The 18,167-nt window shown below is 42.4% G+C and overlaps 2 protein-coding genes across 3 annotated transcripts in view; both read left to right on the top strand.

The window, feature by feature from the left end:
• The first annotated feature begins 3,509 nt into the window (after positions 1-3,509).
• On the top strand, positions 3,510-10,889 carry LAMTOR5 (late endosomal/lysosomal adaptor, MAPK and MTOR activator 5). The gene is made up of 4 exons (XM_031651883.1): positions 3,510-4,465; positions 5,705-5,766; positions 8,094-8,211; positions 10,554-10,889. The coding sequence occupies exons 1-4, from the start codon at positions 4,197-4,199 to the stop codon at positions 10,612-10,614; spliced, it is 510 nt and encodes a 169-aa protein (XP_031507743.1). The 5' UTR covers positions 3,510-4,196; the 3' UTR covers positions 10,615-10,889.
• A 6,118-nt stretch (positions 10,890-17,007) lies between these two features.
• Positions 17,008-18,167, top strand: part of SLC16A4 (solute carrier family 16 member 4) — a 29,122-nt gene continuing 27,962 nt past the window's right edge. For both annotated transcript variants that reach the window (XM_003892360.5, XM_003892359.5), the window contains exon 1: positions 17,008-17,784. The gene's annotated coding sequence lies outside the window, so the exon portion shown is untranslated. The remainder of the gene's footprint in view (positions 17,785-18,167) is intronic.

Here is an 18,167-nt window from a genome sequence, read left to right as displayed (position 1 = left end):
CCATCTCTACAAAAAATACAAAAAAAAAAAAAAAATAGCCAAGCATAGTGGTGTACACCTGTAGTCCCAGCTACTTGGGAGGCTGAATCATGAGCTCAGGAGGCAGAGGTTGCAGTGAGCCAAGATCGTACCACTGCACTCCAGCCTGGGTGATAGAGTAAGACCCTGCCTCAAAAAGAAAAAAAAAAAAAAGAATTAAAAAGAAAAGAACGAACTTTTTCAAAAGTAAACATAAAAGAGTTACAATACAATGAAACAAATGCTCTAATATGAATGTCATGGAACTTTTTCTGTCACCCCAGAAATGGTTGCTGGCACTCAAAACTAAGAACAAAGAATTGTTAAATACCCCACGAGCTAAAAAAAAAAAGCAGAAAACAATTAAGGGTCAGATACTTTCTCCAACCATCACTCCAGCCCCTAGCACTTGCCCAATTTATATATGCTATTCCTCTCCAACTGCCTCCCCGCACAGGGGCAAGAAAGCAGCAGGGCAGAGAAAGAGGGGGTGGTAAGGAGTAGCCTGCTCTCTCACCTCCCATGTGGCAAGGACATGTGAGCCAGCTATCATCCTCTTCCTACTTGATTTCCCTTAAAAGGCCTCCCTTATACCTTAAAAAGTAATCACCAGCCTTTCTGAGAATCCTTCTTTTTTTTTTTTTTTTTTTTTTGAGACAGGGTCTCATTCTGTCACCCAGGCTGGAGTATAGTTGTGCAATCTCAGCTCACTGCAGCCTCGACCTACCGGGCTCAAGTGATCATCCCACCTCACACAAAGTACTTGAGACCACAGGTGCTCATCACCCTGCCCAGCTAATTTTTGTGTTTTTGTAGAGACAGGGTCTCCCCACATTGGCTAGGCTGGTCTCAAACTCCTGGGCTCAAGCCATCCGCCCACCTAGGCCTCCCAAAGTGCTGGGATTACAGGCGTAAACCACCATACCTGGCCTGAAAACCACCATACCTGGCCCAGAGAATCCTTTAATCACTAGTCTAGCTTTGAGATAATTTGAGATACCCTGGGGCTACACTGGCCAATACTGTGGCCACTAGCCATGGGTGGCTACTGAGCACTTGAAATATGGCTGGTCTGAATTGAAATGTGCTGCTAACTGAAAAATATACCCTGGATTTTGAAGACAGTACAGGAGAAAAAATGTAAAATATCTCATTAGTATTTTATCAATCACAAGTTGAAATAATAACATTTTGAACATACTATTGGAATAAATAAAATGTTATTAAAATTAATTTCATCTGTTTTACTTTGTTTTGAGACAGAGTCTCATACTGTTGCACAGCCTGGAGTGCTGTGGCTCAATTTTGACTCACTGCAACCTCCATCTCCTGGGTTCAAGCAATCCTCCTGCCTCAGCCTCCTGAGTAGCTGGGACTACAGGTACGCACCACCACGCCCAGCTAATTTTTGTATTTTTAGTAGAGATGGGGTTTCGACATGTTGGCCAGGCTGGTCTCAAACTCCTGACCTCAAGTGATCCACCCACTTCAGCCTCCTAAAGTGCTAGAATTACAGGCGTGAGCCACTGTGCCCTGCCCTGTTTTACTTTTTTTTAATGTGGCTACCAGACTATATTGCCCAGGCTGGACTTGAACTCCTGGGCTCAAGGGATCCTCCTGCCTCAGCCTCCTGAGTAGCTGGGATTACAGGCATGTGCCACTGTACCAGGCAGTACTTATATTTTCTAATGCTAAGTTTTAAAGTGCTTTTTCTAAAACTAATATGGCCTATACTGTGTTACCCCTAACTTAACATGAATAATTTCTCTACAGCAGGAGTCCAAGACCCCTGAATTATAACATTCAAACTGGAATTTTGGCTGGGTGCAATGGCTCATGCCTATAATCCCAGCATTTTGGGAGGCCGAAGTGGGCGGATCACTTGAGGTCAGGAGTTTGAGACCAGCCTGGCCAACATGGTGAAACCCCATCTCTACTAAAAGTACAAAAATTAGCCACGTGTGGTGGTACATGCCTGTAATCCCAGCTACTTGGGAGGCTGAGGCAGAAGAATCGCTTGAACCAGGAGGCAGAGGTTGCAGTGAGCTGAGATGGTGCCACTGCACTCCAGCCTGGGTGACAGAGCAAGACTCCGTCTCAAAAAAATAAAGAAATAAACAGACTGGAATTTTAAGGAAGCTGCAAGTTTCACTATGACAGCTGAGGAATAAAAAGGGACTCTGAATGCCAGTGCCGGGTATTGGACTCTGGTTCAATACCAGAGTCTGGTATCTTCCGATCTGGGAGCTGGGAACCAGACTGGAAGGTAGGCTGTGAGTAAAAAGCTGGAGGTGAGAGAGTCGGAAGAAACTTAGCACAAGGAATGATCCATGGAGGGGGCGAAGATTACCAATTTGAATGTAAATTAGCACCACTTTTTCGGGAGGCAATTTGTAAGTATGTATCAAAAGTCTTAAAAAAATGACCATGTCCTTTAACCCAGTCATTCCATTTCTAGCAACTTATAAGGAAATTTTAAAACTGCACAAATATTTAGCTATGAGGATATTCAACCAGCACTGTAATAGCTAAAACAAAAAACAAACAAAAGCAAAAAAAAAAAAAAAGTGTTAGTATAGAGGCTCACCTGCAATCTCAGCACTTTGGGAGGCCAAGGAGGGAGGGTCACTTGAGACTGGGCTACACACTGAGACCCCACATCTACAAATTGTTTTTTTTTTTTTTTTTTTTTTTTTTTGAGGCAGGTCTCCCTCTGTGCCACCCTGGCTGGAGTGCAGTGGCGGATCTCAGCTCTGCAAGCTCCATGCCTCCCGGGTTCAGCCATTCTCCGGCCTCAGCCTCCCGAGTAGCTGGGACTGCAAGCCGCCACCTGCTTGGCTAGTTTTGTATTTCTTAATAGAGGCGGGACACGTGTTAGCCAGGATGGTCTCGATCTCCTGACCTCGTGATCCCACCGTCTCGGCCTCAGAAAGTGCTGGGATTACAGGCTTGAGCCACAGCGCCCGGCCACAAATTGTTTTAATTAGCTGGAGTGTAGTGGGAGTCCCTGTAGTCACTAGCTTGGGAGGCTGAGGTGGGAGAATCACTTGAGACCTCTGAGGCTGAGAGGCTGGACTAAGAGGCGCCACTGCACTCCAACCTTAATCCACAATTAAGATACAGCTATAAAATGGAATATTTTGCAACAATTACAAAGGATGTAAGTGAAAACTTGACATGGAAAGACATTTATTCTAAACTCTGTAAAGAAGGCCAGCTACAGAATTGTACCTCCAGTATGTATGTCAATTTTGCTTACAAAAGAAAAAAAAAAAACATGCTGGGTGTGGTGACTCAGCCTGCAATCACATTTTGGGAGGCTAGAGTGTGAGGACTATTGAGGCAAAGAGTTTAAGACCAGCCCGGACAACACAGCGAGACCCCCATCTCTACAAAAAAATGTAAAAATTAGCCAGGCATGATGACTCGAGGCTGTGGTCCTAGCCAGTTGAGAGGCTGAGAGGGGAGGATAGCTTGAACCCAGGACGTCGAGGTTGTAATGAGCTATAACTGTTCTACTGCACTACAGCCTGGGTGACAGCACAAGACCCTGTGCCCCCCCAAAAAATTTTTTTAAAGGCAAACGAAAAAACATTAAAAGTACACATTTGCAAAGACAACTATCTGAAAGGATATTCTCCAAGGGGTTAAAAGTCATCTGTGGACAGTGGGGCCATAGGTGTTTTCCTTTATTTTCACCAGCTTTATAATTAATTTTTTAAAGTTATTTTTAAATAGTCCTACCCAGTCTTCCTTACAAGTTAGGACCCAAATGCCACTCTCTTCCCCTAAACTGTCCGGAGTCCCCTCACCATAATAAGCACCAATGTCTTCGTTAAAATCCCGACACTTTGCCAACACTCAGCTGGGGAGTTGAACCTTGCTCCATCTGGTCCTTTAGTCCCTGTGTGCGTCTTTCCCCCTACGAGCCTACTAAGCCCCTCCCAGAGGTCCCGTGTCTTCCCCGTACTTGCCCCACAGGCTAGATCAGACCCTGTCTGACCCCTGGGTTATTGTAAAACTTTAAGATCTGTCCCCTAGGTCTCGGACTAGGTTGAAGTAGGGTCCAAAGGTTAAAAAACACTGACACAAAATGCCAGGCCACGAACTGAGATACTGAGGCCCGGCTGCAGACCTCTCTCCCTAGAGGGGAATAATCCCTGCGGGACGGTTCCGCCATGGAGCCAGGAGCGGGTCACCGCGCCGGCAGCCCAAGCCTTCGCCGGACTCTGTGCGGCGGAAGCGCAGTGATGTTTTCCAGTAAAGAACGCGGACGTTGCACCGTGATCAATTTTGTCCCTTTGGAGGCGCCGTTACGGCCCACGCCCCGCTCGCGTCAAGTGACTGAGGACTGTGGTGGAGAAGGACGTGCTGTGCCGCTGGGTTCTGGGTCAGGGTGGTCGGTGGGTGGGATGGAGGCGACCTTGGAGCAGCACTTGGAAGACACGTGAGTAGTGCGCGCTTCTTCGTCCTGTTCTGAGGTCGCGGCGGAGGAACTTGAGCGGGACGAAAGGCGCGACCTGCGAGTGCCGGCCAGGGCGTCTCCGGGACGTGTCGCGACCCCTGGGACACGGGATGAGGGGACTAAGCCCTACCCAAGGGCCGCAGGGCGGGGCAGGTGACCCGGAATTAAAATCCTGCCGGGCAGCGCACATTCCCTCTTGAACGAGTCTCCTGGGCCCAGGCCACGGGCCAAAACTGCCTATCTCATTGTTGAAATCGTCTTTAGGGTCAGGGTTGTTCCGCACGAGTTTTAGGAAATGGGTTGACTTTTGGGAAGATTGTGCCGGTTGTGCAGAGTCGAGCCCTGCAGTGTATCTCCTTGTGTGTAACCTATCAGTTACTTGGTGCTTCAGTAGATAACAATCATCCTTCAAATTTTTCGAACGAGCAGTATCTATGTAAAATTCAAAACTGGAAAAGTATAAAGGGTACAGAGAGACACCTGCCTACCACCGATGTCCCTCAGCTTCCACTTACCCTCCAGGAGGTAACTTAAGAGTTTTTCAACGGCTGTTTTAAATGAGTTAGTACTAAAACATGCATTTTTTAACAAGAGTGAAAACATCCTAGATGTTTTTCACGCAGTGTTTGTGGCCCTGCAGAACTCAGCAGTACACATTTTTTTCTCTCATCAGAGAGAAACTGGTTTATTTAAATTAATTAATTAGAACTCTTTTGTTTTCTTCTTTTCTTTTCTTTTCTTTTTTTTTCTTTCTTTTTTTTTTTTTTTTTTTTTTGAGACGGAGTTTCGCTCTTGTTTCTCAGGCTGGAGCGCAATGGCGTGATCTCGGCTCTTCGCAACCTCCGCCTCCGGGGGTTCAAGCGATTATCCTGCCTCAGCCTCCCGAGTAGCTGAGATTACGGTCATGCGCCACCACGCCCGGCTAATTTTGTATTTTTAGTAGAGACGGGGGTTTCTCCATGTTGGTCAGGCTAGTCTTGAACTCCGACCTCAGGTGATCCATCCACCTCACACGGCCTCCCAAAGTGCTGGGATTACAGGCGTGAGCCACCGCGCCCGGCCCTAGAACTTAATTTTTTTCTTAGGGTGTGACAATGAAAAAAGATTGAGAAATATTGATTTAAAGCACTTAAAGAATGCCTGGTACATAGAACACCTGTGTGTTTATATTTATTTAAATCTTTTTTCTTCCATTATGTACTTCTGTGTTCCTGGAATTAGAATGAAGAATCCCTCCATTGTTGGAGTCCTGTGCACAGATTCACAAGGACTTAATCTGGGTTGTAAGTATCTCTCATACCAACCATTTGGTGAATTGCACAGCATCTGATGTTGACTTGGAGCCTAGCGTGCTATTATTTTCTAGCTTTTATTTCCTGTTACCTTGCCAGTTCTTTCTGCATTTGAGAGTAGAGATTATCTCCAAATAACAGTATCAGAAAATTGAAACTTTTCAGTTGGTATTTATGAAGGAAGATGTTCCTTTCAGTCCTATAGCAATAAATAGTTGTCTCTACTAAAAATAATATTTGAATCATTTTAAATTGAGTCTAGAAAGGACTTCAGATAACGGCTGTCAACCATTTATTGAGTGTATTCCATATGCTGAGACTGCTAGGTTTTAAATACATTATCTTTACTTTTCACAACAACCCTGCAAGGTGGGTGGTGTACTATTTTTAAGCTCAACTACACTAAACAAGAAGTGAATAGGCAGTAAAATGGGGTTTCATTGTTGGACATACCTGGTCTCAACCCCTTGCTCTTTCATTTGCTAGTAGTGTGAACATGGACCAAAAAACTACCATTTAGGGCTTCATTTTCTTCACTGAGTTGTTATTTAATAATGGTAATAATCATAGAATTATATTTATTGAGCTCTTATGTGCCAAGCACCATTGTAAGTGCTTTACATATACTCTTTTATTCCTCATAACAACCCAGTGGGGTAGAAAAAGAAATTGAGGGGCCAGGTGCAGTGGCTTACGCTTGTAATCCCAGCACTTTGGGAGGCCAAGGCAGATGGATAACTTGAGCCCAGGAGTTCAAGACCAGCCTGTGCAACACAGTGAGACCCCCATCTCTATTTTTAAAATAAATAAATAAATATATATATATATATATATATATATATATATATATGTTTTTAAAATTTAAAAAAAGAGGCCGGGTGCGGTGGCTCACACCTATAATCCCAGCACTTTGGGAGGCAGAGGTGGGTGGATCACCTGAGGTCAGGAGTTCGAGACTAGCCTGGCTAACGTGGTGAAACCACATCTGTACTAAAAATGCAAAAAAAATTAGCCAGGCATGGTAGCAGGTGCCAGTAATACCAGCTACTCTGGAGGCTGAGGCAGAGAATCACTTGAACGTGGGAGGTAGAGGTTGCAGTGAGCCAAGATTGTACCATTGCACTCTAGCCTGGATGACAAGAGCAAGACTCCGTCTCAAAAAATAAAAATAAAAAAAAAAGAAACTGAGACACAGAGGTTAAATAATTTGCCTGAGGTCATACAGCTGGTAAGTAGTTAAGCTAGGATTTTTGTCTGGCCCTGAGGCCTCTTAATCACAATTTTTTTTTTTTTTTTTTTTTTTTTTTTGAGACAAAGTCTTGCTCTGTTGCCCAGGCTAGAGTGTGGTGGCACAATCTTGGCCCACTGCAACCTCTACTTCCCAGGTTCAAGCAATTCTCCTGCCTCAGCCTCCTGAGTAGCTGGGATTACAGGCATCTACCACCACGCCCAGCTAATTTTTGTATTTTTAGTAGAGACAGGGTTTCACCATGTTGGCCAGGTTGGTCTCGAACTCTTTATCTCAGGTGATCCACCCACCTCAGCCTCCCAGAGTGCTGGGATTACAAGAATGAGCCACCATACCCGGCCTAATCACAATATTTTAAGGTTATATAATATGTATAAAATGCTTACATAGAACTGAGACATAATACTTAATAAATGGTAGCAATTACAGATGAGGAAATAAGTTTGGAAAGGTAAATAACTAAAGCAGTTAATTAGTGACAGAACTAGTAAACCCAAGACTTGTTGCTCCTAAGTCAGGAATGTTTAAAGCTCTGAATTTTTGCTGGAAGGGTAACTGAAAGAGGTAATCTGTGTAACTCAGTTATGTTTAACACGCACATCAGTCATTTGGGAGAAAAAGGGTAAATTTTTGGAAGCATTTGCCAGGCTCACTAATGGAAAGACTGAAATTCAGGTATGGAAATCTAAAACTAAATGAGTTCCTTCAAGAAACCTTCAAGGCCCAAACGTCGGCATCAGATCTGGTCAAAATGTTTTGTATAGTAATGGTACATCCATATGCTCTGCCATAGTGGCATGTCTGTTACCTGATTTGGTTTCAGGTACAGTTAAGTTTGTGTTGCCTTTGTATACAGAATTATATTGTGAAGTATACTTAGTAATTAATTTTCATACCTAGAATTTATAGGTACTTTTGTACCCAAGATTTAGTTACTATAATATATACAGATTAATACAAACATTAATAAAAAGACAATTCTGTTGACATTTTAAAACAACCAGCTAGCTTATTCTAGCAGAAATACTCTGTGAGCAATCAGGTGACATATATCATCTCTGTTTTCCAGGCCGTGGGACCCTGTCAGATGAGCATGCTGGAGTGATATCTGTTCTAGCCCAGCAAGCAGCTAAGCTAACATCTGACCCCACTGATATTCCTGTGGTGTGTCTAGAATCAGATAATGGGTGAGTAGATTTCAACAGATCCTTTCCTTTTTGTTCAGAAAAATTCCTGGTAAAATTGGCGGGGGCCGGCCCTGTGTTCATCAGTGATTCCTTATTCAAACTACTTTGGGAAAAGTTCTTAATCTTTTGGATCACAGGAACAGACAAGTTGATCCCTAAAGCTAATGTGCTCTCAAGACACAATGCTATTTAAATGAAGAATAAGAATTGGCACAAACTATCAGTTTATCAACAAAAAGAAAGTAGTAAATAGCACAAAGGAAAACTAATCCGAGAATAAAACTAATTTTTTTTTTTTTTTTTGAGGCAGGGTGTTGCCCTGGCACCAGGCTGGAGTACAGTGGTGTGCTCATGGGTCACTGTGACCTCAACCCTTCTCAATCGCTCAAGCGATTCACCCAACTCAGCTTCCCAAGTTATAGCTGACACTACAGGTGTGCACTACCACACCCAGCTAATTTTTGTATTTTTTTGTAGAGAGGAGGTTTCACCATGTTTCCCAGGCTGGTCTCAAACTCCTAGGCTCCAGTGATTTGCCCACCTTAGCCTCCCAAAGTGCTGGGATTACAGGAATGAGTCACTGCACCCAGCCAAAAATTACTTCTAAAGTAATAAAATCACTAAAGATATTCCAAGTGATAGTCCTCAGAATAATATGTGAAAAAACATATACAACTGCTACTATCACAGCTTTGTAAAAAGAAGAAACATACAGTCATGCATTGCTTAACAATGGGGATACGTTCTGAGAAATGTGTCAGGCAGTTTTGTTGTATGAACATCATAGAGTGTACTTAAACAAACCTAGGTGGTATACCCTATTACACATCTAGGCTGTATTGCTCTTAGACTGCAAAGATTTGTACCTAAATAATGTAGGCAGTTATAACAGTGGTATTTGTGTATCTAAACATAGAGAAGATACAGTAAAAATACGATATAGAAAAATTTTTTAAAAAGTTTTCCTGAATAGGGCACTTAACCACGAAGGGAGCTTACAAGACTGGAAGTTGCTCTGAGTGAGCCAATAAAACTTTTTGACCTTTATAATAACACTTAAAACAATTGTACAGCTGCACAAAAATTCTTTTTTAATTTTTTTTGTTTTCCACTTTTTAGACTTTTGTTAAAAACAAAGAAGAAACACACATTAGCCTAGGCCTGCACAGGGTCAGGATCATCAATATCACTGTCTTCTACCTCTACGTCTTCTCCCACTGGAAGGTCATCCAGGGCAGTAACATGCATGGAGTTGTCATCTCCTGTCTCCTGTAATGATGATACCTTCTGGAATACCTCCTAAAGGACCTGTCTGAGGCTGTTTTATAGTTAACCTTTTCTTAATAAGTAGGAGTAGTATACTCTAAAATAATTATAAAAAGTATGCCGGCCACAGTGGCTCACACCTATAATCCCAGCACTTTGGGAGGCCAAGGCAGGCAGATCACTTGAGGTCAGGAGTTCGAGACCAGCCTAACCAACATGGTGAAACCCTGTCTCTACTAAGAATACGAAAGTTAGCCAGGCATGGTGGCAGGCACCTGTAATCCTAGCTACTCGGGAGGCTGAGGCAGGAGAATTGCTTGAACTCGGGAAGCAGAGATCACGCCAGTGCACTCCAGCACACTCCAGCCTGGGCAACAGAGCAAGACTCCATCTCAAAAAAAAAAAAAAAGTGTAGTAAATACATAAACCATAGCATAGTCATTTATTATCAAGTGTTATGTACTGTACATAATTGTATGTGCTATACTTTTTATGACTGGCAGCACAATTTGTTTACACCAGCATTACCACAAACATGTGAGTAGTGTGTTGTGCTGTGTGACGTTGGGACAGTTAAAAGGTCACTAGGCAATAGGAATTTTTCAGTTCCATTATAATCTTATGGGACTACCATCATATGTAGGGTACACTGTTGACTGACGCATTGTTATGCAGCACATGACTGTATCATATACATGCAAAGAAAACAAGGACCAGGAAAGCCTTTTTTTTGTAGTTCCAGCTACTGAGGTGGCTGAAGCAGGAGGATTGCTTAGTCCAGGAGTTTGAGGCCAGTCTGGGCAACATAGCAAGAGAGTGCCTAAAAAAACCAAAACAAAGAACCAGGGAAATATTAACAGTGGTTGTCTGTGTGTAGTAGGATTAAGGATTCATTTCGTGTTTATATGCTATATGTTTATGTATTTCCCAAATGTTTTGTTATGTTTATTGGTTTTATACATAGAGAACAATTGCATTATTTTATACATTGTGTCCTAAACCAAACAACATCTTTAATCTTACAGTGAAGTACCACTGATAATGTCTTACTGAATATTTTCTTCCTTGCATTTCAGGAACATTATGATCCAGAAACATGATGGCATCACAGTGGCAGTGCACAAAATGGCCTCTTGACACCTCATATCTGTTCTTCAGCAGCCTGTCGCAGGAACTCAATCCTACCTATGTTAATTACCTTATAGAACTACTAAAGTTCCAGTAGTTAGGCCATTCATTTAATGTACATTGGGCACTTTTCTATTTATTTAAGAGTCAATTGCTTTCTAATGCTCTATGGACCGACTATCAAGATATTAGTAAGAAAGGATCATGTTTTGAAGCAGCAGGTCCAGGTCACTTTGTATATAGAATTTTGCTATATTCAATAAATCTGTTTGGAGGAAAATGGATCTTTTCTAGATTCTTTAAACTTAACCAAATGTTCTTTTTGTTCAGTTATCAAATTGTAATTGTTTTAAAAGGTCTTTGTTCTAAATTACTTGCTTTTGTTTAAGAAGCTTCCTGAAATACCTACATTCTCACCAGGTACATCCATGGATCCCACCCCTGTGCAGTCAGAGATCTAAATATAACTTTTAACCCCTCAATAGCCTACTGACTTAAACATTAACACTAGTTTTCTATGTTTCATGTCTTTTTGGTTTGTTTTTTTTTTTTTTTTTTTTTTTTTTTTGGTAGACAGAGTCCTGCTCTGCTGCCAGGCTGGAGTGCAGTGGTGCGATCTCGGCTCATTGCAACCTCCGCCTCCCGGGTTCAAGCGATTCTTCTGCCTCAGCCTCCCGAGTAGTTGGGATTACAGGCATGTGACACCACACCTGGCTAATTTTTGTATTTTTAGTAGAGACGGGGTTTCATCATGTTGGCCAGGATCGTCTCGATCTCTTGACCTCGATCCACCTGCCTCAGCCTCCCAAAGTGCTGGGATTACAGGCAATGAGCCACCGTGCCCAGCTGTTTTATGTATTATATACTATATTCTTACAGTAAAGCTAGAGAAAAGAATGTTATTAAAACTGTAAGGAAGATAATATATATTTAATATTCATTAAGTAGAAGTGGATCGTTATAAAGGTCTTTGTATATGTCATCTTCACAATGAGTAGTATGAAAAGGAGGGTTTGTCTCACTGTCTCAGGGTGGCAGAGGTGAAAGAAAATTCATGTGTAAGTGGATCCGTGTTGTTCAAGGATCAGCTATACTATATGGCAGGAACTCATTTAATTTTCCTTAACAACCCTATACAGTAGGTACTCTTATTTACCCTATCTTAGGTTTGTGTAACTAAGGCTATGAAATTACCAGAGTCATCATTTGGACTCAGGACTCCAACTCAGAGTCTGTACTCTTTTTTTTGTTGTTGAGATGGAGTCTAGCTCTGTCGCCCAGGCTGGAGTGCACTGGCATGATCTCGGCTTACTGCAAGCTCTGCCTCCCGGGTTCATGCCATTCTCCTGCCTCAGCCTCCCCAGTAGCTGGGACTACAGGCACCCACCACCACACCTGGCTCATTTTTTGTATTTTTAGTAGAGACGGGGTTTCACTGTGTTAGCCAGGATGGTCTCAATCTCCTGACCTCATGATCTGCCTGCCTCAGCCTCCCAAAGTGCTAGGATTACAGGCATGAGCCACCGCGCCCAGCTGAGTCTGTACTCTTTAACACCCAGACCACCAAATAGGACATGTTGGCTAGAAAATAAATTTTTACATTTGAAAAGTATAGGTCTAGCTGAGTACAGTGACTCATACCTGTAATTCCAGCACTTTGAGAGGTCAAGGCAGGAGATGGCTTAAGCCAAGACCAGCCTGGGCAACATACTGTGACCCCATCTCTACAAAAAAAGCTCTTTTTAATTAACCAGGCATGGTGGCATGGGCCTGTAGTCCAAGCTACTCGGGAGGCTGAGGCAGGAGGGTCACTTGAGCCTAGAAGGTTGATGTTGATGATGTGCCACTGCACCCTAGCCTGGGTAACAGAGCAAGCCACTATCTCAAAAAAAAAAAAAAAAAGTTCGTTTCAACCTTTATAGTTTTCAACAACGGAATTGTGCACAAGCAGGCACAAAAGACGGATCGTTGAACTTGAATGTAGTTCTGTTGATCTAGCAATTTAACATTTGACAGTGTAAAAACCTCCAGAATATTATTTATCCAAAAATATTAAGCATCTACAAATACAAGGTGCTATGTGAGAACAGCAAACATTTTAGTAAGACATAGCTCCAGTCTTTGAGCTTGTACTTTAATAGATGGGACATATATGTGTGGTCTTCACCATACTTATTAATAACTGACATACATGTTGTTTTATGTCTGACTTCCGCACTAGTATACACACTTTGAGGGCACAAGCTTTGTCTTTTTTTTTTTTCTTTTCTTTTTTTTTTTTTTTGAGACAGTCTCGCTCTGTCACCCAGGCTGGAGTGCAGTGGCACAATCTCAGTTCACTGCAACCTCTGCCTCCCGGGTTCAAGTGATTCTTGTGCCTCAGTCTCCCGAGTAGCTGGGATTACAGGCATGCACCACAACACCTGGCTAATTTTTGCATAGAGACAGGGTTTCGCCATGCTCCCCAGGTTGGTTTCAAACTCCTGGCCTCAACTAATTCACCCACTTTGGCCTCTCAAAGTGCCGGGATTATAGGTGTGAGCCACTATGAACAGCCTTCCATTGCATTTAGAATTAAAAAGTTATGGCTGGGCACAGTGGTTCATGCCTGTAATCTTAGCACTCTGGAAAGCCGAGATGGGCAGATAACTTGAGGTCAGGAGTTCGAAACCAACCTGGCCAACATGGTGAAACCCCATCTCTACCAAAAATCCAAAAAAAAATTAGCCGGGTGTGGTGGTGCACATAATCCCAGCTACTCAGGAGGATGAGGCACAAGAATCACTTGAATCCAGGAGGCAGAGGCTGCAGTGAGATGAGATTGTGCCATTGCACTCCAGCCTGGGCTGTGACTGAGCGAGACCCTGTCTCAAAAAAAAAAAAAAATTAATTAAAAAAATTTTAACCGTGACCTCCCAACCCCTGCATGATTTAGCCCCTGCTAACCCCTTGGGCCACATCTCATGCCAGCCTGTGTGCACTATATAGCCCCCTCTGTCTGGCACAACATCTGGCACATAGAAAGCAACTGTTTTTATTGAATGAAATAAATGAACATACATTCTCATTTATTCTTCACAGCACCCTTTGAGGTAGGATATAATGTATCCAATTTATCAATGAAACATAAGACACGCTGGAAAGAGCTTGAGGCTGGAGAAGGCTTATTTTCTAGTCTGTACAGAGCCAAAACTGAAGTATGCTTGTATGAGGGAGTCCCAGGACACTTCTATAACAGTTAATTTTATGTGTCAGCTTGGCTGGGCTATGGGATGCTCAGGTATTTGGCTAAATATTATTTTGGGGTGCAACTGTGAAGGTGTTTCTGGATGAGATCAGCATTTGAATCAGTAGACTGAAGAAGACTGCCCTCCCCAATGTGGGCGGAACTCATGCAATCCATTAAAGGCCTGACTAGAATAAAAGGCTAACAAAGAATTTCTCATTGCCTGACTGTCCTGGAGTCGGGACATCGGTCTTCTCCTGACTTTGGACTCAGACTCAGAATGGAACTTACACAAATGGCTCTCCTGGTTCTCAGGCCCTCTCAGATTAAAGCTTACACCATCAGCACTTCTGGTTTTCAGGCTTCTGGACTCAGACTGGAACTACACCATCAACTCTCTTGATTGTCCCGCTTGCTGACCAGAGTGCAGGCTTTTCAGTCTCCATAATCATGTGAGTCAATTCTTATAGTAAATCAACCTCAATATCTCCTCCCCCATCACTGGTTCTTGCTCTGGAGAATATTCTATTCTTTCTCAATAACCCAGACTCATTCAACCACTCAGGTTTGATAATTCACTAGGATGACTCACAGGACCGAGCACGTAGTTGTTGTACTTACATGGTTTATTAAAGTGAAAGGATACAAAGCTGACTCAACAAAGGCAAAAGGAGGATGGGGCAAAGTCCAGAAGAAACCAGGCAGAAGCTTGCAAGAATTCTTCTGTCAGTGAAGATACACAGGATGCAGTTAATTCCTCCAGCAATGAGTTGTAACATGTGTGAAATGTTGCAAATCCAGAAAGCTTAGTAGAGACTCAGTGCCCAAGGGGGCTGGTCAGGTAAGAACCCTCTGCCTAGCACATATCAAAATTCCAGGCTCCCAAAAAGAAAGCAAACGTTCAGCATAAAAATTGTATTGTTTACATACTTTAGGCACAATGATTCACTATTATCATTTAAGGAATGGTAGGAACCCCCCTGAAATCTAAGTTCCCAGTTGCCAGCCAGAGGCCAACCATGTAAACAGGCCTTTCAAAGAATAGGAATCTCAGGCCAGTGATGTTTCAAAGAATAGGAATCTCTTGCCAGTAACTCTTTTCTGCACAAGAATTGAATGAGGGCAAGGAGAGAGTCAACTGAAAATAAAATATCTTAATTCTAGTTGGTAATGCTTATTAAAGTCTAAATCCAAAAGTGTTAAAGATTATTCCTGGGCTGGCTATATTTGACAGTGGGATGAGAGTAATCATGATGATTACCTTGGGTGATGATTGCAAAATCATGCTGCATTCTTGCTGAATAGCTTTAGGGCCAAGAGTTAAAAGGTTAGAAGTTAAGGGAATTGTTTATGTTTCCTTAAAGACCCTATAAGCTTTATTAAGTCAATCAGGTACAGCTGCCAAAATGTTAACTAATATCCCAAAGGTGGCTTAAGAATTCTTTGTTCTTGCTATTAGGCCTCATTTGACTAACGAAAATTATTTTTCATGAACCAAGTACCAATAGTAGGTCCAATGTGTAGTCATCTTACATGATATATTGTTAATCCTCACAACAACCTTGCAAAATATTAGATACACTTTAGAGTTTTAGAAACAGACTCAAAGAGTCTACGGGCTTAAAAAAATGACAAAATTGAGATTATCACCAAGCCTGCAGATTTCTGTTAATGTGCCTTCATGAAACATATGTTTGAAGGAGTTATTCTCTGATTTGAAGGAGTTACTCTCTGATTACTTTGCTGCCCTCTTGGCCTCTATGAATGACTTCCTGTTCTGCTGCATTTCAAATCTGACCCCAGGCATTAGCATCAGAGTTCTCTATCAATATAAAGCCTGTTATAAGATAAAGATGAATAGGAATATATATGTGTGTGTGTGTGTATGGAATATATGTGTGTGTGTGTTTTTACACACACACATATATATTCCTAATCATCTATATGTGTATATATTCTTGTATGTGTACATATTCCTATATGTATATATGTATGTGTATATATATTCCTCTGTGTGTGTGAGAAAAATATATATAAAGTCTTGCCTCATTTCATCCTGTGATTAGAATTATAGGTAGCTGGCCCATTATGGTGGCTAAACCTGTAATCCCAATACTTTGGGAGGTCAAGATGGGAGGATCGCTTGAGCCCAGGAGATCGCAAACAGCCTGGGTAAAAGGATGAAACCCCCATCTCTACAACAACAACAAAAAAATTTAATTAGCTGAGCATGGTGGCGCATGCCTGTAGTCCCAGCTACTCAGGAGGCTGAGGTGGGAGGATTGCTTGAACTGGGGAGGTCAAGGCTGCAGTAAGCCATGATTATGCCACTGCACTCCAGCCTGGGCAATAGAGCAGACCCTGTCTCAATAAAAAAAGAAATCATAGATAGCCCTGCTTTAAAAGAGCAACAAGCGGGCCACCAAATAAATAAATAAATAAATCAGTCTTGTTTACTAAAAAATGTTTTCAGGCCAGCCACAGTGGCTTATGTCTGTAATCCTAGCACTTTGGGAGGCTAAGGCAGGCAGATTGCCTGAGCTCAGGAGTTCAAGACCAGCCTGGGCAACACGGTGAAACCCCATCTCTACTAAAATACAAAAAATTAGCCGGGCGTGGTGGTGTGCACCTGTAGTCCCAGCTACTTGGGAGACTGAGGCAGGAGAATCGCTTGAACACGGGAGGCAGAGGTTGCAGTGAGCCGAAATTGCGCCACTGCACTCCAGCCTGGGCAACAGAGTGAGACTCTGTCTCAAAAAAAAAAAAAAAAATATATATATATATATATAGAGAGAGAGAGAGAGAGAGAGTCTGGAGTGTATTCATAATTACAAACAGCTCTCTGGAAAGCATTTGCCTTCTCTCTTCTGGTTTTCTCCTTCTGCTGAATGTTTATCTGATCCCTGCCACCAGCATCATGTAACCGCATAATCCTTCCATGGTTACACTTATAGGACACCCTCCCAAACAACTAAGCTGTCCTTCTGCAAGCACTTTAATCAAAAAGTGTTATAGGGTTTGATTTTAAGAACCTGAGAAGCCTCTTGCTTTTTAAAAAGGAGCATGCATAAATATGTGCAGATTTTCCAGATAAAACTAAAAACACATCCTTTCATCTAAAATATACTCTGGTTTAAAATCTGGAATATTGGTGTGGGAGACGAAAGACAATTTCCCATTTGACTTGTTTGTTTTGTTTCGTTTTATGTGGAGGGTAGAGTAGAGGGAGGAAATGGGAAGAGAAAGTTGAATTATCCCAGTAATTTTCTAGGAGTCTCAGCCCTAACCATTTCCAAAATAAAAAACCATCTCGTTAAAGTTACTACGAGCATACATCTTTTGCAGGAGGTGGTTGAGGTAATCAGGTCTCAAAAATGCAATTAAAATGGGGTCTGAAACCCCAAATTAGTAAGCAGAATCTTTAGTCAATATACAAAAGGCCACACGAATGGGTTGAGCTTACTGAAGATTACTGTTTGTGGCCCAGGAAATGCCTCTCTCGCCACTCATCCAGTTTTATATTCTCCTGTAAAATAAGCATGTCATGAGAAGTTCCCTGAGGAACTTTGAAGACAAGTGTATGAGAGCTCTGGAGCCCCATCCCCCTGCCCTGAGCATAGTCGCCAAAAGGACTTTCCACTTAGTTTACTCTATGCTTGCTTTTGAGCCTGCGGCAAAAAATTCTACCTTCTGAGCGACTGTGGGTGGAGGGAGGGCCTGAGATGACATCAAATCACAGTTCTTCCTCCTCCCCTCAGGAAGTAAAGTCCACTAGCAGGAGGGCCTAAATCGTCTGAGCCCTCCTTGGCTCTTACAATGCTCACTTGTTTTCACAGTGCAGTAAAATGAAATGCCTTAGAAAAAGAGTAACATTCCAGAAAATGGTGTAATTTATTTTTCTTCCTTAATTGCCCGATCTGTGGAGGATTTCTTTGCTGAACACCACATCAAAGGTAAGATGGGAATGGGACTGTGTGCTGGGTTGGTTTTCTACGACGTCTTCGATGACTGGCATCTCTCCCCACCCAGCCTGCTCACCAGATGGCCATTCTGCACACCCTGCCAGCTGACTTTCCTTTTCAGTTAGAAACAGTCAGCCTTCAACCCACCAGGGAAAATAATGAGTACTGTTCCCCCTTCCTCAGAACATTTACATTTTCTTTTTGCTATCATTCTTTATATATACTTGTTTGTTTTACAGAACCGATTGTGAGAAGGTAGCACAGTGTCATGTTACTCCTGAATACTTTAGCATGTATCTCCTAAGAATATTCTCTTGTGGAACCACAAGATCACCATCATATCCAAGAGGTTAACCTTGGTATTCTGTATTATA

This window comes from Papio anubis, chromosome 1 (genome assembly GCF_008728515.1).
Source record: "Papio anubis isolate 15944 chromosome 1, Panubis1.0, whole genome shotgun sequence".
Lineage (NCBI taxonomy): Eukaryota > Metazoa > Chordata > Mammalia > Primates > Cercopithecidae > Papio > Papio anubis.
The sequence above is the reverse complement of the archived record's forward strand: the minus strand, read 5'-3'. Positions and strand labels throughout refer to the sequence as shown.

Excerpts from the sequence above, each read along its gene's own strand:
- LAMTOR5 (XM_031651883.1), top strand. The coding sequence starts at position 4,197 with ATGGAGCCAGGAGCGGGTCACCGCGCCGGCAGCCCAAGCCTTCGCCGG. Across the intron at positions 4,466-5,704 it reads GAGCAGCACTTGGAAGACAC|AATGAAGAATCCCTCCATTG; the intron begins GTGAGTAGTGCG and ends TCCTGGAATTAG. Across the intron at positions 8,212-10,553 it reads TGTCTAGAATCAGATAATGG|GAACATTATGATCCAGAAAC; the intron begins GTGAGTAGATTT and ends CTTGCATTTCAG.